General features: G+C 47.2%; 1 protein-coding gene across 2 annotated transcripts in view; it reads left to right on the top strand.

Annotated features, from left to right (window-relative positions):
- Positions 1-23,037, top strand: part of SPON1 (spondin 1) — a 260,834-nt gene extending 237,797 nt beyond the window's left edge. The window contains exons 8-17 of one of the 2 annotated variants that reach the window (XM_077761156.1): positions 7,099-7,300; positions 8,263-8,403; positions 9,450-9,525; positions 10,454-10,636; positions 16,383-16,553; positions 16,650-16,817; positions 17,547-17,711; positions 19,465-19,728; positions 21,337-22,198; positions 22,852-23,037. In XM_077761156.1, coding sequence (XP_077617282.1) covers positions 7,099-7,300; positions 8,263-8,403; positions 9,450-9,525; positions 10,454-10,636; positions 16,383-16,553; positions 16,650-16,817; positions 17,547-17,711; positions 19,465-19,728; positions 21,337-21,500 — 1,534 coding nt within the window. In that variant the 3' untranslated portion in view covers positions 21,501-22,198; positions 22,852-23,037. Of the gene's footprint in view, positions 1-7,098; positions 7,301-8,262; positions 8,404-9,449; positions 9,526-10,453; positions 10,637-16,382; positions 16,554-16,649; positions 16,818-17,546; positions 17,712-19,464; positions 19,729-21,336; positions 22,206-22,851 lie in introns of both variants that reach the window. The other variant, XM_077761155.1, reaches the window with a different exon arrangement.
- Positions 23,038-25,974: the final 2,937 nt, after the last annotated feature.

Genomic DNA, 25,974 nt, shown 5'->3' with positions numbered 1-25,974 from the left:
TTCGATTAGACAACGGCCCTTGTTTTTGAGACAGTCACCCTCGCCGCCCCCTCCAGATATCTGCTTCTGGAGTGTCAGTGCCCCGCAAATCACTCAAGCCATGGCTCTCCCTATAAGGACAAAGGGATGTGTGTGTGTGTCTGTCTGTCTCTCTCAGATCAGGGCTGAAACTTTCAGGGCCCTCCCTGCCTCCTGTAGCGCTTGCCAGATGTATCGATACCCTCAGGGCTGTAAAGACTGGACTTGGGCTAGAGGAGCAGGCGGTAAATCTAATTGGCCAGAGGGACCTGGAGCCCTAGATGCCTGCAGGTTATAAGCAGTTTTTCAGAGGCAGAAACCTCAGACCTACCTCCACCCACGCAGGACTTCAGCCTAGCGCATGGCTCTCGCGCCCTCTAGTGGTTAGGTTGAGTTTCTGCAACTTGGAAAGCTCTTCATTGGGGATTATTTGAAATCCATGAGAGACAGAACACCGCATATGAGTGACCTGAATCGCCAGTAACTAGAGTCTCACCAGTGACCTGAGTCACACTGGTTTGGATCTGAAATTTAGAAGGAGATAATAAGTCCTTAGAGCATAAAAACCCCTTACTGCCTCTTTTCTTTGATGGTGTCTTTTGAAGTTTTGTTTGGAAAGGCTTAATGAGCAGGAAATCAACATTTACCAAGTCCTAGGATGTGCCGGTCACAAAGACAAGCAGTTTCCTCATGAAAAGCCCTTGGGTGGGTATGATGATGCTCCCATTTTGCTGCAAAGAGCGGGGTAGGGGGAGTCAAAAAGCACCTGGCACAGAGCTAGCAAGTGGTTGAACCGGGATTCAAATCCAGCTGCCTCTTCCAATATCCTTTGTTCTCTCTGTGTACCTCACTGTCTCTCTGAATGTAAAAAGGTGAAACACTTCTCCGTGTCTTCATCTGATCTTCCTTTTTCGTTTTTCTGGTGTGAATTGTCTGTTCATAACTTTCCTTTATCTGTCGAGATTGTGGTGTTATTCTTACAGATTTGGATTAGCTCTGTATATACGACAGATAGTTACATTTGTCACTCACACTGCATGGAGATGTTTTTGCCAACATGCCTTTTCTTTTTCTCGCTAATTCAACCATGTTGTTTCATTACACAGATGTCTTTAGTTGGTGCCTAATTCAATCAGTTACTTTTTGTGATTGCTTTATTGTTTCCAAGCAGAGAAAATTAACATTTCTCTACCAGATCAGTAATCGACATTTTCCCTACAATCTGGTTGCTTTTTATTTAATTCTGGATTATTTAGGTATGTGAGATTAAGTGCAAATTCCACATTTTTAAAAAAAATTGCAGTTGGCCCCACCCTTTTGGCACAATCTTTCCTTTTCCCCCTAATTTGAGAAGTCTGTTTTGTATAATATCGTATCTAAAGTTTTCAGGGCCTCCAATCTATGCCACTCATTTATATTTCTTTCTTATCTCAAATAGGCCACCATTTTAGTTATCATGATTTATAATATACTGTTATATGGTATGGCCAGATCAACTCTATTTGCTAGAAAACTGATAAAAAATTTAAATCCCAGAACAGAAAAATAACACCAAATTCACAAAATATCATATCTGGGAAGATATAAGAAAACACAAATGTGGATTTTTATTATGGTTATTATGCTCCAGTGGTACTGAGCATTTCCCAAAGAAAACTCCCATATATTCTTACCCATTTCATTATTTTAAATAGCATTTTTATTACAGAAGTAATAAATACTTTGAGGTGATTTTTAAATTAAATTTGAAGGTCAAAGGAAGTATAAGAGCTCTGTATTCATTTCCTAGATTAAGTAATTTATTTAAAACAAATATTTGAGGAGAATCCACCGCATGCCAAGTTCTAAGCCAGGCTCCAAGGTAGAGCTGTAAGCAAGACAGAAATGGCCTCTGCTCTTCTGGAACCTAATGTGGAAGGTGGAAATTCAACGAGAAGCCCCAAGGAAAGAGCGAGCTTGGCGTGCCCCGGGAAAGCACACCTGGGGTCCTCAACAATTTGAAGAGAGGTCAGGAAATGCTTCCTGCAGGATGTACTATGGGAGCTGGGGGTCAGGGAATGTATTTCCCAGTCAAGGATAAGAGAAAAAATGCTAGATGAAGATGAAGATGCTAGAAAACTGTTGAAATTGCTCCCAGGCCCTTACAGATTCAAATTTGCCATATTACCCCACCTAAGGTCAGGCATTTTGTTCAGGGATTGGTTGCCCCCAATTTCCTACTCCTTAAAACTCACCAGGGTCCGGAGGATGCCTCACTCAGGTTACAGATTTGGCCAAAGTGCATCCGTGGAGAACAATTTGCATCATGTCTTATAAAACACCTGAGGCTCTCCGATGGCTATGTCCATCAGCTGAGCAGAGTATCAGGATGGCCTGTTGGGTCAGGCCTGATTCGGTTTCCCCAGCACTGGACTCCTGAGTAGAGATGCATTTGCCCCTCAGGTTATCACTATGAATAGTGTCGCCCATAGTTTACAGGATACAAATGACGATTCTGACAAAGCAAGCCACATGCTCAGGGAGATGGGAAGATAATAGGTGGAGTGGTTGGTCTCTATGGCAATGGAAGAGGAAGTCTGCCCCCCAAGGCACTGCTGGACCCCCAAGAGGCCAAGAGCCAGGGAGAGATGGGGCGTAAAGCAGCCCCCTCAGGTGTCCATGCTGTGTGCCTTGCACTAACAGGAAGGCAGACCCCAGGCCAAACACTGTCAGTCCCTAGGTGAGCAAGGCTACATTTCCCCCGACTACAATTCTCCTAGAAGCCAGGTCTTTAAAAAAGCTGCTAAAAGCAAAAACCACTCACCTACAAGCCAGTAAATGAACACCTGGGAAAAGAAGGTGAAATCCCCCAGTTTGTGCCTAACTGCATAGTGGACTAGGTGTGGGGGTGATGTAAGAAGTTTATAAAGGCTTCCTCATGGGGCGTCTGGGTGGCTCAGTTCATTAAGCATCTGACTTTGGCTCTGGTCATGATCTCACGGTTCGTGGGTTCAAGCCCCGCGTCGGGCTCTGTGCTGACTGCTAGCCCAGAGCCTGGAGCCTGCTTCAGATTCTGTGTCTCACTCTCTCTCTGACCCTCCCCTGCTCATGCTGTCTCTTTTTTTTTTTCTCTTAAATAAAAAAATAATAATAAAATAAAATAGATAAAGGCTTCCTCAGAGAGCATCATGGGAGCCTCCTATCAACCCTGCAGGTAGGCAGTGTCAGATGAAGAGCCTGAGACTGGAAGACAGTGAGTGACTTACTGCCAAGACCTAGAGCTGGGGGTGGAGCTCAAGTCCTCACACACTCCCTTGTTCAGCGGGGCTGCTGGGCACCTCGGTCCTGGGATGAAGCTTAGGGTTCCTGCCCTTGAGGAGCCCCCAGTCTAGAGGGGGAAGCAGATGATGGCAGTGCGATGTCGATCATAGGGCACAGCTCTAGAGAGAAAATGGAAAGGCAGACCCCGGGCACTGGCCTCAGGGGCATCCAAAAGTTTCTAGGATGAGACAACTCATGACCTGAACCTTGAAAGATGAGTAGACCAACCTTGAGGCCCATCCAGATCACCTGGAGGGCTTGTTAAACTAGAACGCTAGGTNGAGAAAAGACGGAGGAGGGAGGGCGAATAATAGAAAATAAAAAAATACATAAAAGGTCAAAAGGAAGAAAAGAAAAGGAAAAAAGAAGAATACCAATGGACAAAGAACGCTTTATAGCATATAACCGGCCCCTGCTCCCCGTGTGTTTGGCCCCTGCTCCCCGTGTGTTTGTCAGGCTGTTTTCATTTGCCTTTAAATTGCCCTGATTCCTCCCCTTTGGAGGAAGTGGATGGAGTTCTGTCTCCTCCTTTGGCTGTCTGTCGAATGAATTCTTACGCTGCTGGGTACTTCATGTCTCTCAGTGATGGTCTTTGCTAAGTATTGTGCGAACTTGGGTTTGGCTACAAATTTGGCCAGCCAGGCAGGAGCTCTGTGCCCTTGGTTTGTCAGCCCCCCACTGGTAACAGGATTCTGGCGACTGGTCCAAGCAGTTGCCCAGGCTCTCTGTCCTGGGGCCCGTCCCCAAGACCCCACTCTGACTGGGCACCACCGACCTTAACCTGCAGCAAGAAAATGGCTTTGGGTTTGGTTTGGACAGAGGTCTCTTGGTGAGTACTTCATGCGCACGGCATGGAGCTCACTTAGTTCTTCCTTGCTTTGGTTTGGCTTACTTAGATGTCTTCCTCTCAACTCGGCTGCCTCCAGACAGAGGATTTTGGTTCTCTTTGTCTCTGTCTTAAGAGAAGGCTGACTAGCGAATTGTTTGGTTCAGTCAGTGAAGCTCTGAATTTTAGGAAGGAACTGGAAACTAGGAAGCCATTTGGTTCTGTGGGTGAAGCCTCAACTCTCGGCGGAGGAACCAGTGCCCACAGAGGCACTCTGAACTTCATTGGGCTTGCTGCAGCTTTTTGATATCTTTGAATAAAACCAACCATGTTCTAATTGGAAAGTGGGAAGTCCCTGTTTCCCCACACTCAGCCCTTTGGGCTCTGTTCCCCAAAATAGGGCAATTTTTTTTTCTGTAACACTGGCCACAGTATTCATTCAACTCTTGAGGAAAATGACCAGTTAATGAGTCTGTAAATTATACCGCCTTCCAATTCAATTTGTATTGTAAAAGGGGCAGATGTGGAAACTGGGGCTTTAAGATTTTATCTGCATCTTGTTTGTGTATTTGTGTAAGTGTGAGCTATTTTCTCTGCGTCTGCATGGTGTTGCTAAAATTAATTTATAAGAGCGTTCTAGTCAGTTAAAAAGCAAGTGGTTATTAGAATCGGACATTCTAAAACTCAAAGACAAAAACTAACCCCAATGTTTTTCACATGATCTTGGATAATATTGAGTAGTAAAGCTAATTTAAGGTTGCTGGTTTAATTACAATGGGCACGTGTTTAGAATTAAAGGCATTATAATACAAATCTTTTATTCTGCTTGTGTGTATTGAAAGTCAGATAAGTTCATGTGATCTCCAGTGTGAAATTTGTCAAAAAAGGGGAAGGAAGTTTTAAGAAAAACGCCTTAGACCTTTTTGTAATGTCTGATGAAGTTTGAAGCAGCAAACCTGGAGAAGACAAGCAGGTAGACTTCATCATGGTGCCAAAAACAACAGCTAATTGCTGGTATTTATAGATCCCTTGGCAAGCTGGGTTGAAGCTTTCCCCTGCCATTCAGCAAATTCCTCAGAAGCTGTCACAACACTTTGAAGTAAAAGCATTCCTAGGTTTGGATGGCCACTACTAGTGCAACAATGGACCAGCGTTTGCAGCAAAAGTCAAACAGAGCCCAATGCCTTGGGCATCCAGTGGAAATGACACACTTCCTGGAGACCCCAACCAACTAGAAAAACAGAAAAAACAAACTTTGGCAAAGATCTGTCAAGAAACTAACTTAATTTGGGGAAGAAACATTGCTTGCTGCTCTGCTTTAGGTACGTGTGGCCCTTAGACACGGGACTGAGTGAAGCCCCTGTGAAATGGTTTATGGAAGACTCTTTCCACACCCTTCCCATAACTGAGGAGCTCCTGATGGGGCTCACCCCCATCAGGGGCGAATTGGGTACTCTCAGGTAGCAGTAGGTAAGCTCAATTCCAGCAGGTCGACGTGCCCCACAGACTGTATCCTGGAGACTTGGTGTCACTAAAGACCTGAAGAGTGAGCACCTCAAGGGCCAGCTCCAACCTCAGTGTGCAGGACCTTGTGAGGCACTGGTGACCGCCCATTCTTCAGGGACACTGAGGGGAGTTAAACTGTGGATTCCTCACCCTCCATGTATGAGAATCCACAGGTTCCCTGCAGCCTGTCCACAAGGAGAACCTCAAAAACCGCACTGCCTAAAGCAGCAAGCCTCTGGCAGACCTGAACTACTGTTCAGGAGAGCTGGTCCAGAGACATCAATACATGCAACAAGCTTGGCTACAACAGCTCTCCCCAAAGGTCCTAGATAAAATACACCACAAACACTAATAGCCAAACTACAAAATCTTCATGATGCAGGGGCACCTGGGTGACTCGGTCGGTTAAATGTCGAACTTCAGCTCAGGTCATGATCTCCTGGTTCATGGGTTCTCCGTGTCGGGCTCTGTGCTGACATTTCAGAGTCTGAAGCCTGCTTCAAATTCTGTTTCTATCTCTCTGCCCCTCCCCCACTTGTGCTAGTGCACGCTTTCTCTCTCTCTTTCTCAAAAATATTTTTTTAAAAAACTTAGTAGTAATGCAGAATGTTGGATTTCAACCTGGCACTGAAGAGTGTCTCTAAGTGAGTGCAGAAATTTTCCATTCCCCTAAACTCTAGTCTTTGCCCCATCTCAGCAGGAGGTAACTAGGATGGTCATCCTCCCAATTCCCTCAAGAATGAGGAATGATCACAAGAGGGTAGGGATTGAAACCGGTCACCAAAGGGATAATGGGACTGATTGCAGCTGCAGACTAGTAAGTGCAGCTGTAACTTTTTACCCAGAACTCTTTCACTTGCCTTCAGATTTCCTTGACTCTCCTACCTGGGGGCAGATTTGAGGCTTGCCCTCCCATCTCTGCATTTGGCTTCCTCTCAAATAAACTTCCCTTGCTGCATCCTTGGTGCCTCCGTGATCATCTTTGCTGGGCATCGGGCAGACAGACTTGGGTTCAGTTACAATAACACGAAGTCTTTGTTCATTTATTCAGAAAAACTTACTGAGCATCTCCTCTGTGCCAGGCAGTGTCGTAGGCACTGGAAATCAGGCCATGAACTAGACAGACAAAAGCCCTGCTTTCCTAGGGCTCCCACTCCAGTGAGAGCTGACAGTCAATAAACAGCTGAACAATAAGAAACCTACCCAAAACAGTAAGTGCGGTGAACACATTAAAACTGGATAGGGGGATAGCATATGATTTTCTCCACGTGCGGCCAGTGGATGGGCTCAGGACTGCGAAGGCTATAAAACAGTAGTGGCCAAAGGCAGAGACCAGCGGAAGACCACGAATCCACCTTCTGTCCTCTCCTCCTCCATTTCCGGTCTGGCCAGATGTCCCTCAGAGTGTGTCCCCCCAGGCCCCCTAATATAATGTATTTGGTTTCCAGGAGAGCAGCACCCTCGGCTGAATTTTCAGTGGACAGGACCCGCCACTTGATGTCCTTCCTGACCATGATGGGCCCCAGCCCTGACTGGAACGTGGGCCTGTCTGCAGAGGATCTGTGTACCAAGGAGTGTGGCTGGGTCCAGAAGGTGGTACAAGACCTGATCCCCTGGGATGCCGGCACCGACAGCGGGGTGACCTACGAGGTGGGTGTGCGCCTGCAGTGGTGGGGGACCAAGCTTCCTGGGTGCTTCACCTTCACCCAGCCCTGTGCTGGATATCAATGCAGCAGATGAATCCAGTCTGGTAGGGGAGGCCGGCATAGTCTCACCCTCACGTACCATATACGGTATGACCCACACATCTGGCTAGGAGGCCACGGAGAGGGAGTCTGCTAAAAAGCAGTTCGTAGGTAAGCAAGGGAACAGCAGGAAATGGGCATGGAAGCAAAAAGCAAGAGACGGGGTGAGGATGGGGAAGAACAGAAACCGATGTACATTAGGTCTGGAAATCCTGGAGGTTTCCAGACGGCCAGGTTAAGGACTTTGGATTCTCTCCTGACTGTTCATATTTTTCAGCTATCGTCAGCACACTGACTGCATTGAAATCTGCAGCTATTAGAATACCAGTGGAGGGCAATACATCGGAAAACCCCAGTTTGTGGGCCAATTTGGGCCTGCCACCTGATTTGTAAATAAGGCTTTCCAACCCTGCCCCCTATATTCAATTACATGTTGTCGGGGGCTGCTTTCTCCCTACCAAAGCTGAGTTGAGTAGTTGTAGCTGACACAGTGTGGGCCACATAACCTAAAATATTTACCATCTGACCCTCTCTAGACTAGTTTGCTGATGCCTGGTCTAGCAGGAAGAGCTCTGGGTTCAGATCAGCCTGGTCCAGCTGTTTCCTAGCTATGATGACCTCTCTGAAACTTTATCTTCATCAGGACATAATCCTGGGTACCTGGGAGAATCTGAAAAATAGAGGTCTACCAATTTTTTTGCACGATACATGGCATGAATAGAATTGCATCGATACCAGTAGCAGTTACAGCTCTTGTGAAATCCATAATGAGGTTTTTGTTCTGATCATATTACAGTCAAGTTGCTTTCATGATTTTTAACCACTTTGTTTCCCACACTCTGTATCTGTGTTTTTCCCCCCCAACAGTCCCCCAACAAGCCCACGATTCCCCAGGAGAAAATCCGGCCCCTGACCAGTCTGGACCATCCTCAGAGTCCTTTTTATGACCCGGAGGGTGGGTCTATCACTCAAGTAGCCAGAGTTGTCATCGAGAGAATCGCCCGGAAGGTACTGGAGCTAGAGCTCACCCTGACACAGACCCCTCTCACCAGGAATGCAAGCCAACTATACCCCTATCTGCTCTGGAATCATGCAGTCCCTGGTGTATTCCAAAATGCAGGACTCCTGGACCTCCCGAGGCTTCTAAGCATGCAAATTATTTGTAAGATCTCAATGAGCAACATCAACATTGCAGCAGGGTTCTGTGCTCGACTGAATGATTTGATCCAGACAGATCAGTGTCCTAGTGAGTTCCATAACTGATTGCTAATGTCAGCCTGTTGTGCCCGATTTGCGAGTCCCCAGAGACCACCAAGGAGCTGCCACCGATGCAAGTACATAAGGGTCTTTATTACAAGCTCGAGCAGGGGCTCACCCGCCTACCGGTGTCGTGGCAGCAAGGTGAAGTGAAGAACAATAGTGAACAGGGTTTTTATGGGGTAAAGGACGGGGGTGTTACCGTACAGATAGCATCATCATCTAAGCACCAGTTACAATTGTACAGCACCCATGGTAACAGCTTTGACCATTCAGTATCTGTGAGGTGTTCATTACTTTTGGTGGGACCCAATCATGACTTTTGAGAATCCTTTGAAAATGACCAATTATGAGGTGAGTTCAAAGGGCCCACGTGGGGTTCAGGCAAGCGGTGAGAAATTGGCTAGTCTGTATAAAATAACTGTTTGCAGTTCCCAGCCTTGACTCAGACCATAGGAATGTTTTTTTGATTAGCTGATCTGAGGGCGGTCCGAGGATGGCTTTAGCCTTGAGCAATCTGAGGCTTTTCCTGGAACTGGGGCTGGGGCTACGAGCAGCCCGAGGTTGCTCTTAATGGAGGACTTAATTTTTGGCTCTTCAGGCCATGGGTCAGGAACTGGGAAGCTGTGGCTTTCTTGCCATTTCTCTTTCAGTCTGATTGTAAATGTTGGCTCAGAACTCCACCGTGGCCTGGGATCTGTATGCAGGGTGGGCATCCGATTTTATATCCTTCTCCTCTGTCCCCAACATGTGCCATTCTTCGATGGGAGCCCTCCAATAAAAATTCCTTTTTTCAGGGGGAACAATGCAATATTGTACCTGATAATGTCGATGATATTGTCGCAGATCTGGCTCCAGAAGAGAAAGATGAAGGTATGTAAGTTTCATTGGTTGCAGGTAGCAATATAAACTGGCAATACCTTCTGGGAAACCCATTTTCTAACAGGTTTTAAGAGCTGCAAGAATAGTATATCCTTTGACTTGGCAATCCCCTCTTTGAGGACTTCTGCATGGAAGATAAGCTGGAATGAGGCCAGGACTCCTGAAAGACGTATTCACCAGTTATAGGCCTTTGCATGGGAATCCCAGTACCCCTGGCACTCTGCTCTGATGGTCACGCTGGCCTGTGGGGCAGCGTGGACGTGTCCACTTCCCCGGCAAGGAAAGAAAGGCCCAGTCCTACAGCCGGGAAGGAGCGTCAGGGCCATGCCTTCAGCTCCATTCTCTTGTGGGATCTGGAAGCCACCCCACCTGGGCTTTTTTTCTGTGTCCTTCAGCAGGAAGCTCCCAGGCTACCGTACTGTCCTCCCCTGTAAAATGGGGATAATAATAGAACCTGCCTCGCTGAGAGTTGCTGTGAGAACCAAATGGGATTAAATATGTAAGGTTCTTACGATGATGTTGCTGCGTAAGAAGTGCTCGGCGCACATTGGCTGCCCTCATTGTAACCCCTATGTATGGGGTCATTGAGAAGATGTAGGCTGTGCTCCCCCAAATCGCCTGTGCTATCCCTGCACACCTGTGGAAACCAGGTCTGCCAAGAACCAGAAACGAAAGACCCTCCTGTTGAGGGGAAGGGATAGTAGGAGACTCTTCCCTGTCATTTAGATACTCGTGGAATGATTAAAATATCACTTTTTCAAGGCGAGTAAAGAGCCCCTTCCATCCCAGAGCACCCAGGTGTGCTGAGGCAGGTCAGGCAACACAGATTTTCTCATCCCCCAAAGGAGTTCACATGGGGATAGGGCCAGCTCCGGTGTCCACAGGCTCCTAAGGAAAAGCTGTCCCGCGCTCTTTCCAGATGACACCCCCGAAACCTGCATCTACTCCAACTGGTCCCCGTGGTCTGCCTGCAGCTCCTCCACCTGTGACAGAGGCAAGAGAATGCGGCAGCGCATGCTCAAGGCTCAGCTGGACCTCAGCGTCCCCTGCCCCGACACGCAGGACTTCCAGCCCTGCATGGGCCCGGGCTGCAGCGACGAAGGTGAGGCTACAGCCCTGGTGAGCCAGGGGCTGGCGGAGGCTTGAAGAGCTGCTCCCTGTGCTGGCCCCGCACACCTGCTCGGATGGTGTCCCCGGTAAAGCACCGGGCCCCAGCTGTAGTTGCCAGTGTGGACCGCTAGGGGGGACCCTCATCTCCAACAATGTCTGGAGGGCTCTAAAACCGGGACGTCAAAAGAATTCTTGGGATTGTCCACCCAACTCCCTTCAGAGCCGTGAATCTGTTCTACAGCAGTTACTAAAGAGCTAGCAGGCCTCTGTGACAAATCACAACTAACAAGCAGTCTGCTTCCGGGTCTTCGCTCCGATCTCTTTTTAAGAAACAGGTGAGGGGCGCCTGGGTGGCTCAGTCAGTTAAGCATCTGACTTTGGCTCAAGTCATGATCTCCTAGCTTATGGGTTCCAGCCCCGTGTCGGGGTCTGTGCTGACAGCTCAGAGCCTGGAGCCTGCTTCGGATTCTCTGTGTCTCTCTGTTCCTCTCCTGTGCTCACTTGCACTCTCTCTCTCTCTCTCAAAAACATTTAAAAAAATTAAAGAGGTGAGCAGGTTGGCCAACCCTGAAACTCAATCCATAGCCCTAGTGGGACGTGACAATTGTGGGCCTTCATGTTCCATTCCCCTCCGAGTTAAAGCAGTTACTTCCTGTGTCAGGACCTCTGGGCTGGTCGTAAGGATTCTGTCTCGCTCTCTGCAACTGCTCAAAAATCAGGTCTGAGCTGTGAACTTGCGTGGCCCCTGTCATGATGGCAAAAGCTTCAGAGTGGCACTGAGCTAATTGCTGTGCAAAGGTCAGCTGCCTACTTCCCAGGGTACAGCTGTTCTCTCCACCTGGACAGATCTATACTCTGTACTTTGAGCTTCCCTCTCTCACAGGTGCAACAAGGCAACAGGAAGGGATGTAGAAGTTGGGCTGGTTTATGGCAGGAAGAAAACCCCTTCCAAGCTGAGGATAACTGAAGAAAGCTTATCCTGTTGTGGATCATTCTCCCTCTGGCTCTTACTGGGGACAGTCTTTTAAAAATTTTTTAAAAAAAAAGTCTTTGAGAGAGACAGCAAGTGGGGGAGGGGCAGAGAGAGAGGGAGACACAGAATCTGAAGTGGGCTCCAGGTACTGAGCTGTCGCACAGAGCCTGACATAGGATGTGAACCCATGGCCTATGAGATCATGACCTGAGCCCAAGTCGGATGCTCAACTGACTGAGCCACCCAGGCACCCTGGGACAGTCTTAAATATGTCTCTTGGCTGCACTCTCACAGTGGTTTATTGCCATTTGTGCCTTTGATAAGGCACTTCAGAGGGGAGTGAACCCTCCCACTTCCATATATTGTAGATATTAATCCCTTACCAGATAGAATTTGCAAATATTTTATACCATTCCTTAAGTTACCTGTTCACTGTTGACTGTGTCCTTTTGCACAAATTTGAAATTTTCCTGAAATGCTTTTTTCCTTTGGTTGCCTGTGCCTTTGGTATCCTATCCAAGAAATCATTGCTAAATTAAGTGTCCTGAAGGTTTTTCCCTAGGTTTTCTCTTATGTTTATAGGTCACTGATCATTTCAAGCTAATTTTTATATATATTTGGTAAAAGTCTCCCTTCATTCTTTTATATGGGGGTACCCACATTTCCCAGCACCATCCTATTGAAAAGCCTGTCCTTTCTCTATTGAATGGTTTTGGACTCCTTGTCTGATTATTTGCCCATTTATGTGAGACTTTATTTCTAGGTTCTTTATTCTAGTCATTGGTCTGTAGGTCTGTTTTGCCAGCACCACACAGCTTTAATGACTATAGCTTTGTAGTTAAGTTTTTAAAGTCAGGAAGTGTCAAATCTTCCAACGTTGTTCTTTTTCAAGGTTGTTTTGAGTATTCAGGGGCCCTTAAGATTCCCTATGAAGTTTAGACTAGATTTTACTATTTCTGCAGTTGTGCCTGCTTTTTGTACCTGGTGTACATGCTGTCCACAGCCAGACAGAGTTCTCTTGTGCCCCCGTCCGGTTGCCTTCTGCACTTGATCGTTCAGGGCAGGGTTAGAACGGTAAGGAAGCGAAGACCCCTTTGGATGTTTGGAAGGAATGACACTGACCACATGAATGAACATGTTACTATAGCAACTGCAGCTTTGTTTCTTCTTAATTCTCTGAGCCAGCCTGTTAACCCAGGCTTTATCCTCTTCCCTGACGTGTGCCCATCTTTCAGGGCCCCACTAGAGGGATCTTCTACAACGATCTGATCATCTCACTTCCCAGCTGAAAGATCTGTGGCTCCTTATTGCCCATGGCAAACTCCTCAGCTTAATTTACAGGGAAAATAGTCCTGCAGTGCACCCGGGTGGAGGCCTGGGGGAGGTGAGCACTCTGACACAAATCCACACCACATGAGTTACACTGCAACACTAAAGACACGCTGGCAGTAAAGGCATTTGGGGACAGCCATGGGTGGGGGTGGGGGGTGTCACTGGAAGAGTGGAGCCTCGCGTCTAAGCTCTACCTGTCTGTAGACACACAGGTGGGTGGTGACTGTATTCTGCTTTCCTGGGGTAATGCCTTGCCAGGTCCTGGAAAGCCTGAGCTGGGGCTTGTCAACCTGGTACCCCTAACCGTCACTGCACCAGCCTAACCATTATTACACGGGAACATAATGTTCTCGGTACGTGCTTCTTTCCGTTAGCCTTGTCCCTGGGCCCAATGTGTGGGTTCCAGGAGAGACTTTTATTCTACATACCACTGGTACTGTCCAGAGATTAAATCACCATGTGTAGGCATCACACCTGTGCAAGTGACTGCCACCGTCATGTGCAGGCTGGACTCCCGCTCAATTCTTCTAACTTCATCTCCCAGTAGCATGCACATAAACACCCCGTACAGGGGTGTTCACATAAGCTTTCCATTTACCTTAAAAGCAAATCTCCTTTACCCAACAAAAGTATACTCAGGTGTGCCCCCTTGTGTGAAATCTTCCCCTGAACTCCAAGAAGGAGTGAGTTTTTTCCCCTCTGTTCCTCAATTCCCTGGGTTGTCAGATTTTCAGGAGCTGGAACATCTTTTTTAACCTCCGAGCATACCACTAGGCATTCAAAGCATTCAATAAATCTCTATTGATATGGATAGATGGGTAACATCATTTCCCTTTTTTTTTTCTTTAAAAAAGCACCAAGCAGGCACGCATGTGCACACACAGACACGCACACTCCTGTGTTTCCACCCCCACCACTATTGGGAAATAGGAGTACCTAGCCATGCTGAGGGCTCTGATTATCTTTCCCCCCAACCTCCAGAGTGTCCCTCCATGATCATGGCCTTTGCTAACACCTAGGGCTAGAAGCCAAGCCATACATAGCCCAAGATGTCAACACAAAAGAATGGTTCTACTACCCTCCTCACTCTTCCTCTGTCCCCAGGCACACAGACAATCCCTCAACACCCCACTTTCGTTCCCCGTTAGCAGCTGGGGTATTCTCTTGGTTGCCAGGCTCAACAGAGGCAATGAGAGGTGTGTGGTCACTTAGTGTAATCTACTGTTTGGGCACAAATCCACTGTGTGTCTGTCCTCAGGTCCCTATGTCCAAAGGCCAGTCTTCACCCTCAGGAACAAAATTCTCCTCAGTTTTTCTAGACAGGGAACTGGCAGCTTTAGACCAGAACTATCAGGTCTCCGTTTCCTCTGAGCAGGAGTTGGCATTGTATCTCGGAATATGTATCCCGTCTTTCTAGCACTGTCCAGTAGAAGTTTCTGTGATGGGAAAGTTCTGTATCTGTACTATCCAAAATGGCAGCCACTAATCTCACACGTGGCTACTGTTGTGTAGTTAGTGACTGAGGGAAGTGAAGTTTTAATTTTATTTCATGGTTAGATCTAGGATGCATCCTAGACCATGCATATACATAATTTAAGATAATTAATTAATATATAAAACATCCTTCTACCCATCCCAACAGCTTTCAAATGTATCGTCCTGGAACAAGAGTAACCCTGAGTGCTCCGTGCACCTGGCAACGTGCATGTCCTTTTAGAGAATAATCCTGGTTTTAAGATTTTTGTCTTCTAAGTTCCCTTCCATCCTCAACTGCCTGGCTCCCGTTGAATGCCACCCAGTTCTGATCTGTTTAATTCCAGGATATTTAACACAGTGTTACGTTAATATCAGGTGTACAACACAGTGATTCAGCAATTCCGTATGTTACTCAGCACTCATCAGAAGGGTGCTCTTAATCCCCATTACCTAGATCATCCATCTCCTCTGGAAACCAAAGTTTCTCTATAGCTGAGACAAACCAAAAACCAAAAAAGACTCTTTGCCCTTTGTTTTTATTTTTGAAATTCTACAAGTAAACTCCTACAGGATTTGCTTTTCTGACTTCTATTGCTTAGCATTATATTTTCTACTTCCATCTATGTTGCAAATAGACTGCATTGTGTTATGGCTGAATTATATTCCATTGTATACATATACCATTTTCTTTATCATCAAGCGATGGACACTTAGGTTGCTTACCTAATTTGGCTACCGTAAACAATGCTGCAAAAACATAGGAGTGCATATATCCTTTGAAATTAGTATTTTTGTATTTTGGGGTAAATACCCAGTAGTGTAGTATTGGATCAGAGGACAGTTCTATTTTTAACTTTTTGAGGCACTTCCATTTCTCTTCCACAGTGGCTGCTCCGGTTTGCATTCCCAACAGTGCACAAGGGTTCCTTTTCCCCACATCCTCCCCCACACCTGTTGTTGCTTTTATTCTAGCTAATCTGATGGGTATGAGGTAATAGCTCTTTGTAGTTTTGATTTACATTTCCCTGAGGAGTGATTTTGGGCATCTTTTCATGTCTCTTGTCCCTCTGTATGTCATCTTTAGAGAAATGTCCATGTCCTGCCCGTTTTCATTTATTTGATATTTATTTTTGAGAAAGAGAGACAAAGTGAAAGTGGGGGAGGGGCAGAAGGCCAGGGAGACGCAGAATCCAAAGCAGGCTCCAAGCTCTGAGCTGTCAGCACAGAACCCTGTGCGGGGCTCGAACTCACAAACTGTGAGATCATGATCTGAGCCAAAGTTGGATGCTTAACCAACTGAGCCACCCAGGTGCCCTTATGTCCTGCCGATTTTTAAACTGAAGTTTTTGGATGTTGAGTTTTATAAGTTCTTTATATATTTTAGATACCAGCCCTTTTTCAAAGAGGTCATTTGCAAATATTCTCTCCCATTCCATAGGTTGCCTTTTAGTTTTGATTGTTTCCTTTGCTGTGCAGAAGCTTTTATTTTGATGTAGTCCCAATAGTTTATTTTTGCTTATTTCTTTTGCCTCGGGAGACTTCTCTAGAAAAATGTTGCTGTAGTCCATGTCAGAGGAATTACTGCCTGTGCTCTCTTCCAGGATTTTTATGGTTTCAGGTCTCACATTTAGATCTTAAGCCATTTTATTTTTACGTATGGTGTAAGAAAGTGGTCCAGTTTCATTTTTTGCATGTAGCTCTCCTGTGTTCCCAACACCATTTGTTGAAGAGACTTTTTTTTCCCATTCAAAACCGTGTATTGGCACAAAAAACAGGCCTTATAGCTCAGTGGAACAGGACAGAAACCCCAGAAACGAATTCATGATTATATTATCAGTTAATCTTTGACAAAAGAGGCAAAAATATGCACTGGGGAAAAGCCGGCCTGTTCCTTTGTGGTTCCCACCCTGGAGAGCTGGGCACCCGGGCTGCAGCCGCGCCTGGTCGTGTGTTGCAGACGGCTCCACCTGCACCATGTCCGAGTGGATCACCTGGTCGCCCTGCAGCATCTCCTGTGGCCTGGGCATGCGGTCCCGGGAGAGGTACGTGAAGCAGTTCCCTGAGGACGGCTCTGTGTGCACGCTGCCCACTGAGGAGACGGAGAAGTGCACGGTCAATGAGGAGTGCTGTGAGTAGGGGCAGTGCCTGGCCAGCAGGGGGTAGGGGAGAAGAAGGGGGTGCTCCCCAGGCGGCAGCCGGGATCCCAACAGGGCTGGCCTCCCAGCTCCCAGCAGCTGCCTGATGACCGAGTGGGGCGAGTGGGATGAGTGCAGCGCCACCTGCGGGATGGGCATGAAGAAGCGGCATCGCATGGTCAAGATGAGCCCGGCGGACGGCTCCATGTGCAAGGCCGAGACCTCCCAGGCAGAGAAGTGCATGATGCCCGAGTGTCGTGAGTGGGTGTGGGGCAGCGGAGGGGGGCGGTGTGAACCACAGAACCCCTGCTGCTACCCCAGGTGGAGGCTGGGCGGGTGCTGGGAGAACATAACACCCACTGTCCTTGCAAGAGCCATCAAGCAGCAATCAGAGGGGCCTCCCTTGAGGGGCATTCTGAGTGATGCTGGGATGGCAAGCTGGTGACCTCTGGAAAGCATTCAGCAGCAGCAGCTGTGTTTTATAGGACCCCAGAGTATCTTGGGGGGCGGGTGGTATAGTAATACATTCAGGCAGGACATCAACGCCTCAGGTCATAGGCCCCCACTCTTGTTCTGCACTGGACGTGCCTGGCCCCATAAAGCATTACAACCCAGGCTCTAGGCACAAATGCACATAGACCCATACATCAGCACACAAATGCAGGCAGGCAGCAGACCTCCTAGGATTTTAGCAACAAAGTATTCAAAACTGTACTGCATGGTCCTTGGGACAGTGTGGGGTGCTGCAGGTGGGACTTGTGTATTTCTGTGGCTGAGCTACATCAGGGCAGGTGCAGGAGAGTGACAAGAAGGACAGTAGTCTACCGAGCCCCTTCTTGCTACATGGGGTCACTTGGGTTACCTGAAAGCCATCGGTCCATTGCACTCGACTCCAGGGGCCAGAGTGGGGGACAGAGGGTAGGGGACACAGGGAAATCAAAGTCCAGGGAGTCCATTCTCAGTGGCAATCCTGGCTCTTGGCCTAGACACCATTCCCTGCCTGTTGTCCCCGTGGTCTGAGTGGAGTGACTGCAGCGTGACGTGCGGGAAGGGCATGCGGACCCGCCAGCGGATGCTCAAGTCTCTGGCCGAACTCGGGGACTGTAACGAGGAGCTGGAGCAGGTGGAGAAGTGCATGCTGCCCGAATGCCGTAAGTGCTGTAGCTTCTCCTCTTACCCGGGGAACTCCACGTTAGCAAAGACCATTAACCTTCAATCTCCTCACTAGCAAGAGGGGGTCCTGTTACCAGCTACAAGACCCCCAAACTGCAAGTTGCTAGGAAGTCTAAAGAGGAGACAGAGATGGGAAACACACAGCCCAGGCTCAAGGAGCCTTCTTACGTGGGTCTTGCCCTCCCCACCCTCACAGCTGTCTGATCCATGGGTTTTCCAAGCTTTTTACTGCTGTTCTTTTTCCCTGTAACCATTTACCCATGACTAGAGGGTAGACATGAAGTCAGTAACTCCTGTACTTTTGCAGCCTTGCTAAGACCAGCAGCGAAAAGCTCGATGCCCACCCCCATCTCTTCCAAAACCTCTTTGATCACCTGTACTTCACAGGTACTGATCTCCGAGGAGAGAGCGCCCATTTTTCTGGCTAATCTTTCAAGAGAGCTGCTCTTTTAGGAGGTAGGAAGTCAGACAGGCTTGCGAGGATTGGTTTTTCTGGCTTCCTCTGAAAGGCCCTTGGTCTTTCATGCTCCCTCTTCCTTGTTACTACTCAGGCTGCCTACCTGGGTTCAACTCCCAGCTTTGTCCCTTACGCAGATGACTTAGCATCCCTGTTCAACTGTAAAATGGCAAGAAAGCTTTCCACATAACTGGCACAAAGTGCCAAACGCTAGACCCGACAAGTATGTTACAGTTGATGTTATATACTACAGTTCCTGAGCTATTTCAGCTAGACGCGGTCGTGTGTGGAGAGGGCCCAGACCATCAAACTAAATGAGTCTGAGGCTTTGAATAAGGTCGCCCCTATGTTCAACCCATGTCACCAAGAGTGGGGGCTCCAGAACTTCTGGCCAAGACACTCACCCACTGAAACACATAGTCACAGGTTCACCGAATGGAGAACACTTCCTGTGTACCAGGAACTAGACTGGGAGGATTATTTCCTTTAATCCTCACAACTAATGAGAAAAATACCATTATCCTCATTTTAGCACGTCAGCTGCCTGAGCTCACAGGGAGAAAGGCTGAAAACTACTGACCAAGATGAGTTCTTCCTAGGTCTAGCCTGGATCTACACTCTGCAAACCCAGCGAGGAGTCCAGAATTCTTTGCCTCCTTAGGTCACATCCTCAGAATCAGACTGTTGGGTTATTTTCCCTCCACTTTTGTGAGGTGCTGGCTTAGTAAGAATGTGCTGGATCCTATATGCTGATAAACCTACCCCTCTCTACTCTATCTCCTGTTTCTGGCTCCTGTGATCTTTGCACAAACTGCCATCTAGAGGACCCAGGGTGATGCTGAACAAGAGCAGAAGCTACTGGAGTCTTACTGCAAAAGTCACATAGGCCTTGGGTATTGGTCCACAGGGTCAGCTCTGAAAAATACCATCAGTGAGCTATGCCTTCCCTGAGAATATCCAAGTCCTTGGGACTGTGGAAGTCTGCTCTCTGCCACTTAAGGCTGATTTGACAATAGTCTAGATGCTCACAGGGAAGGGTGAGAGGCTCTGAACATATCTTCCAAATTCCTCCCAAGGCATTTGAGACATGTCGGCATAGAATGGGTTATGACCTGGGTGAAGTGAGTCAGCCTCTAGGAGCCTCTTCTGTAAAATGGGAAAACCACACCTTCTCTGCATTTCTCATAGACTTGTGTGGAGATGTTCAGAGAACCTAAGTGGCTGCATGTTGTTTCAGACAGGAGATACACTCATGCCCATCTGTGTCTTGCCAGCCATTGACTGTGAGCTCACCGAGTGGTCTCAGTGGTCGGAATGTAACAAGTCCTGTGGGAAAGGCCACATGATTCGAACCCGGACGATCCAAATGGAGCCACAGTTTGGAGGTGCACCCTGCCCAGAGACCGTGCAACGAAAAAAGTGCCGTATCCGGAAATGCCTGAGAAACCCATCCATCCAGAAGCTGCGCTGGAGGGAGGCCCGAGAGAGCCGGAGGAGTGAGCAGCTGAGGGAAGAGTCTGGCGGCGAGCAGTTCCCAGGTATCGCTCCCAAGCCTGAGGCTGGAGTTCAGGGCAATGGCAAAGCAGGGGAAAGGGGAGTGAGTGGGTCTTGAAAAATCGATAGGGGTTCGCAAGTTGGAGAAAGCCTCCCTGGCAGCAGGGACAGGGCTCCCAAAGAGCACGAGACGGTCAATAAGTAGGGGGCAGATGGAGTAGAATACAAGGAGAGAGGCAGAAAAACCAGCCTGGAGAAGTTGGGGACCAGACCGTAAGAAGTCCAGGGGCCTGCTGAGGTTTTGAGACTTGATTCTGTGAGATATTCTAAGCTAGAATGACTTGAACAGACCTGTGTTGAGTGGCTTGGAGGTGGCAAAAAACAGGCACAGAGGCCAGTTCTGTTGGTGGCCCAGGAAAAAGAGTGTCCCCCCCTACTCTAGCATAATCAAAACAAAACAGCCTGGGGCTTCACTGTTGAATAAGCTGGTGCACAAGCACAGGCTCCAATATCACTGGCAAAAGTACGAAATAAGGAGTTGGAAAGATTCATGGTTCAGGCCTGGGTAGACTGAGTGACGGTGTTTGGATTCTCTGGAGTGGGAGAGGAAGGTGCCGTGGTTGGAGGTTAATAGGTACTCTGAGTTTCTATTTTAAAAGGCACAGCTCAATTTACCCCATTTTCTCGTCCCTCAGACCGTTCACCCTGACAGGACAATGAGAGAAATACAGATATGAAGAGCTCCCTGACAGGTCACTATGTGTCCATTACGGAGCCGTGTGCATACCAAAGTGCTATCTGTTGGACATGGTAGCCAGTCCTTCAACAAACGTTCACCAAGCCTAAATACGTGCCAGGCAGGCACTGTGGCATGGTCTTCTCTTCCATGAAACTTAGCATAGTAAACGTGCCTGGTTGCACTAGAATAATACAGAGGATCATGAAAACATTTTTTGAAAAGATCTACTCTAACCTCCCAGAGCCAGGGAAGTTTTTAAGCATGTTTATCTGTGTAGGGAAATTAATTAATTACACTTGAGTGTATGTAGGAGACCATGTACATGGGGGCAAAGCATTAGGAGAAGGTGGCTTAATTGCTCGAGAGGTAACTGCCATCCCCAAGCCACCCCAAAACTTCTAGGGTTTTGTGGGCAGTGGCATGAGCTGGGTCAGCCAGGTGGGTCTTCTGAGGTCTTGTTGGACTCCTGTAGCTCCTTTCAGCTGGGGCTGGAAGGTCTAGACCGGCCTCATCTGCACCCTGCATCTGCAGGGGCCTCACAGCAGGGCTGGCCGGGGTCTCTCCTCCACATGTTCCCTTCAGCAGTCAAGCCAGGCTTGCAGACATGGTGGTGGAAGGGTTCCAGCCCTGTTTACTCCTGCGCCATTGGCCAAAGCCAGTCCAACAGCCACGCCCACATTCCAGAGGTGGAGAATTTCCCTTGATGGGAAATGCCACTACAGCATTTATGGCCATTTCTGGTGGTCTGTCACATGGGAGTTGACAGTCTAATAAGGACTCCAACCGTTGTTCAACTCAACCCATCAAGAGCAGAGAAGCCCAGCCCGCTCACTGACAGCTGTGGACTGGAGTTCCGCATTCAGGCTGGTCTCCCCCTTTCTGCTGGTCTAACTGGGCCTTCTCCTGCTTCCAGGCTGCAGGATGCGCCCATGGACGGCCTGGTCGGAATGCACCAAACTGTGCGGCGGCGGGATCCAGGAACGCTACATGACTGTCAAGAAGAGGTTCAAAAGCTCCCAGTTCACCAGCTGCAAGGACAAGAAGGAGATCAGAGCGTGCAATGTTCACCCTTGTTAACAAGGGTCGAAGTTTTCCGGGGCTGCAGCCTGGGTCGCACAGTCGCCGATGGCTGGAGTGTTCGTTTGCTTGTTGTTTAAGGCAATTTAAATTGTATACCTTAGTTTTCATTTCTGCAGTGTGGCTCGCCCACCAGTCCTGTGGATGCCAGGGACCTCCTTTCTGTCCGCTTCTTGGTAGGCACAGGCGGCGTGGGGCTCCCTCATGCCCAGCTGGCCCTCCTCCAGCACTGAAGGGAGTAGTCTCAGCCACCCTGTCCTGGGGGGAAACGTGTCCCTCTGGAGCACCCACCTGGGCAGCGGGCAGCAGACAGCAGCCCGGCCCCCTCCACCGGGAGCGGCAGCTGGGTCTGGAAAGGACTCCGTGCAGCTGTCCCGGGGGTGCCGCAGGGAGGGAACAGTCCTGCTCCCACGGAGAGCGCGGGTTCCCCTCACGCTTGCCTTTGGCCTGCCTGCTCTTGTAGGAACCTCTTGTTTGCCCATCTCTTTTCCTTTAGTGGAATTTAGGGTCCCTTGTTGAGTCTCCTCCGTCATCAACAGTTCTTGGGGGGAAAAGAGCTGGTAGACGCGAAGTACGTTGATGTAGGGTGGCTTTTCTTTCAGAAATGTATCTCCCCTCCTATTGGTTCCTGATACCCCAGAGCAAGGAAACGATGGCTGCTTTACTGGAAATTAAGGTTGCCAGTTCTTACAGTTGAGGTAAAAGGTACTAAGTCTAGAAAGTACCATTCCCTAGCTTTTTTTTTTTTTAGCGGGGGGGGGGGGGGGAGGGGAGNAGGCTTATAAACTTATAAACCTTCTGACATTACATCCTTACTAAGGGCAAGGCAGCAAAACTAGCCTAAAAGTCCCAAACCCACGTTTCTGAAATATCCTGACCCACACCTAGACTTTTAAGTTTGCAAACCAGTTCTACCAAGAAAACATCTTTTAGTTATACATCAGCTGCCCACATCTGACCAAGCCATTGCTTCAACAAAAAATACTATCTCTGTACTTTAAAAGGTGTGTTTTTTTTTTTAGTCCTAAAGTTTTGTATGTAGAAAGAAAAAGTGTTTCAGAGACCAAGAAAGAAAGGTATCTAAGGAGAAAGGAATTATTACAGAATCAGGCTGGGTAGGAGTATCTGGTGAGAAGCCAAACTTACCTAGGCTTTCCACACCAGGGCTCTGGGCCTCTGTCACATGCAGAGGAAGGCCATGGTTTTCCATCCCCTTCCAAGCACGCATACGCACCAAATTCAGGAATTCTGACTACCAAGAATTCGTGTAAAAGGACATTTTACTGAGCTGAGTCTATCAGCAGTTTTTACTCATTCATCTATTGTTAAAACTGTTTCATTTCTCTTGCAGGTTTTCATTATGCTTAATCCAAATATGTATCCCGGATGAGATGCATACAATGTTTTGAATACACTACTTTAAGAATTTGCATTAAACACATCAGGATATCTCCAAACACAACATATATATGATATAGCCCTGAATCTGTATTTTCTTTAACATCAGAGACTGTTCAATAAAAAACTCATTTGGGTCTGTCTTCTGTGTTTTTAAACTAATTAAGTGTTCAGGAGGTTGGGCCTTCTTGCAGTTCTTACCTGCCTGAATCATATTCAGTACAAGAGAGGCTTTCTGCTCCCTCATTCGAGAGGGGCCATTAATACCACACATCCCTGAGTCTTCTGGAACTCTGAGTTGTTTCCAGTATTATTTTTGTAATCCTTAAATGAACTGCTTTCTCACTCCCGGAAAGAGTGTACTATAAGGAATTAAGAGGTTTCTTTTAACAAAAAGCCTTGATGCACAACCTGCCCACTTCTGCAACACTCCTCTTGACCACCTCGAGGCACACTTACTGTCACCCCATGAAAGTCAAGGCTCAAGTCGGTGATTCTTAAGTACATCTAAGGACAAGCCACCCTAGTATATCATGTTCTTATCAGGTCTCTATTGGATACATTTTTAATATTAATTTTGGAGACTTAAAACCAAGTAACTGGTTTATGGCTGAGAATGGGTAACGTGTTTCTTGTTATGTGTTATTTCTTTTGTTTGCAAGGGGAATTTATAAGAAGCATCAAATCTCTTTCTTGCCAAAGTCTTGGGTTAGGTAGTTTATAGTTTTCCTGGCTAACCATTTTGGAAATAAAGACTTTTTACTACAAAAATGAAATTTGTTTCAACTTCCACTTGAGATAATAAACAGATGGTAAGACACCCAGTAAAAACCACCCTATAAAGAAGAGCTACCTCACAGGGGACCCTTCTGACCCTGGGTGATGGGCCCAGTGAGCACATTCCTCTAAAGCAACACTAGCACTTTACCCACTAGCCATCGACCTGTGCTGACAGTGCAGAACCAAAAAAAAAAAAAGCTATAATTGTTGTATAAACTTACATCCCCGTGTTCAGATGACAGTAAATTCAGAGATCTATTCCCCAACCAGACAATGGGTCACACACCTGTCACCTTCCTTGCTGATGCATTAATTGAAGGAAATCTGTTATAGCAAAAGAGAAAAAGCCTACACTTTTTCAGACGCACAACTGAAAAAATTAAGGATTTTTGTGCTGTGTTTAGACTCTGTGTATTAAACATGTTTTAGGCACACTCAAGTGTATACTTCTTCTGAGACGTGGGAGTACAGGACACATTCTCACAGGACTAGAATTCTCTAGAAACTGAGTCCAGATCAAGTCCATGACCTGTTGTGTACTCTGGTCAATACACAACAATTCTCTATACCAAATGCTCTCTGTGACCTAACAGTCCATGTTTCAGGAAACAGTTCAAAGGGGCTAAATATTATAGTGTCCCAGGACTGTATGCTGAGTCCCCACTTCCCCAGAGTTAGATATTTATACCTTAAAGAAAGGGACACTACTGTACAAATAAAAGTAAACATAAATGTCCAATCCCTGATTAAAAACAGAATCGAGGAAGGCATATTCATTCTACTCTTTGGTTGTTAGTGGTATTAATTTTAATAATGCAATAATTCATTGTGTTCTTCGTATTGCCCAAAAGTAGGGAAGATGAGTGAAATAAATTAGTCCTTTTTGAACATGAGTGAGATGCTGTGACAAACTATAGCAACTGGATGCTAATGAGCATGAAGAGAATTCTTCAATTTGAATCCTTTTAAATCTGTGAGCAAAAGATCTGTGCTAAAATGTCAAATTTAAATAATGATGTCCCTGCTGTAGAGCCCCTTATAGCCACGGAGGGTTTATACACTCTGTGAGGAGCGCAGGGAGGCTGCGTTCAAACCACTGCTGTGGTCCTGAGAGCTGACAGGGCCCGGGCCAGGAAGGTCACCTTTTCCGGCTCAGGCTTTGACACAAGCAGGCTTATGTGACAGGACTCGTCTGCCCCACCTCTGCCCATTCTCACCTTGGGAGCGGGTCATGATGGCAGCTGGACGGAGTCACCGCTGGATGCCAGCCTTGCCCCCGCCAGTCCCTCACGTCTTCATAAACCAGGAAAGGCCCACACTGTGTGGGAGCTGGCCTGAGCTGCGTTTCTGCCATTTATAATTTAAATGTCCTGACAAAACAGACACGCGATACTTTTAACCCAGCTCTCCTCAGACCAAAATGCAATTTCAGATTTTTCTCTTAACATTTACAATGTAGAACATAAGACAGCATTCATTAACATTTTCTCATATTGCTCTAAGTGCTTGATGAAATTCAGAATACGTTCTTAACCACTTCCTGGCTTTAGACCTGACTGGTAAAGTTCTCGTATTTTAGTAGTTCTCACATGCAAGTTAACAGTTCTCATATTTTAACTGTTATGTGTTTGAACGATTTTCCTTTACTCCAAATAATCTTAAGTATTAGCAGAAGGGAAAAGGACAAACAGCTTATTCAAGACTACCGATTCCTTTACAACACTTGAGGTTTATAAAAGTAGGGTACCTTTTTTGTAAAAAAAAGAAAAGAAAGAAAGAAAAAAAGAAAAGAAAAGGAAAGAAAGAGAAAGAAAGAGAGAGAGAAAGAGAGAGAGAGAGAGAGAAAAGAAAGAAAGAAAGAAGGAAGGGAAGGAAGGAAGGGAAGGAAGGGAAGGAAGGGAAGGAAGGGAAGGAAGGGAAGGAAGGGAAGGAAGGGAAGGAAGGGAGGAAGGAAGGAAGGGTCTGTATTTTTAGGAGGCAAGCAACCCCTACTGTGTGCTCTTCGCCTGGAATTCCCTACCCCATCTAGGAAGTCCGAAGGGCTGGAAAAACCCTGGATCTGCTGCTGCCTTCCTCACTACCTTATCGCAGCCTGAGAACTTCCACCAACTTGTTACTATCCTACGGGGAGAGGCAAACACTGAACGCAGATGTTTAGAAACGTTTAGAGTGATTGGACATTGCCAGTATAGCCAAGAGGGTGATTACTTTTCTGGTAGTTGATTATTTAACTAACTTTACATTTAGCAAAGCTATCATTCCACAGCAGCAGAGAGGAGTAATTGTTCACACTGGC

This window comes from Crocuta crocuta, unplaced genomic scaffold (assembly GCF_008692635.1).
Source record: "Crocuta crocuta isolate KB4526 unplaced genomic scaffold, BGI_CrCroc_1.0 scaffold233, whole genome shotgun sequence".
NCBI lineage: Eukaryota > Metazoa > Chordata > Mammalia > Carnivora > Hyaenidae > Crocuta > Crocuta crocuta.
Note: the sequence above shows the minus strand (reverse complement) of the source record. Positions and strands in the feature narration are given on the sequence as shown.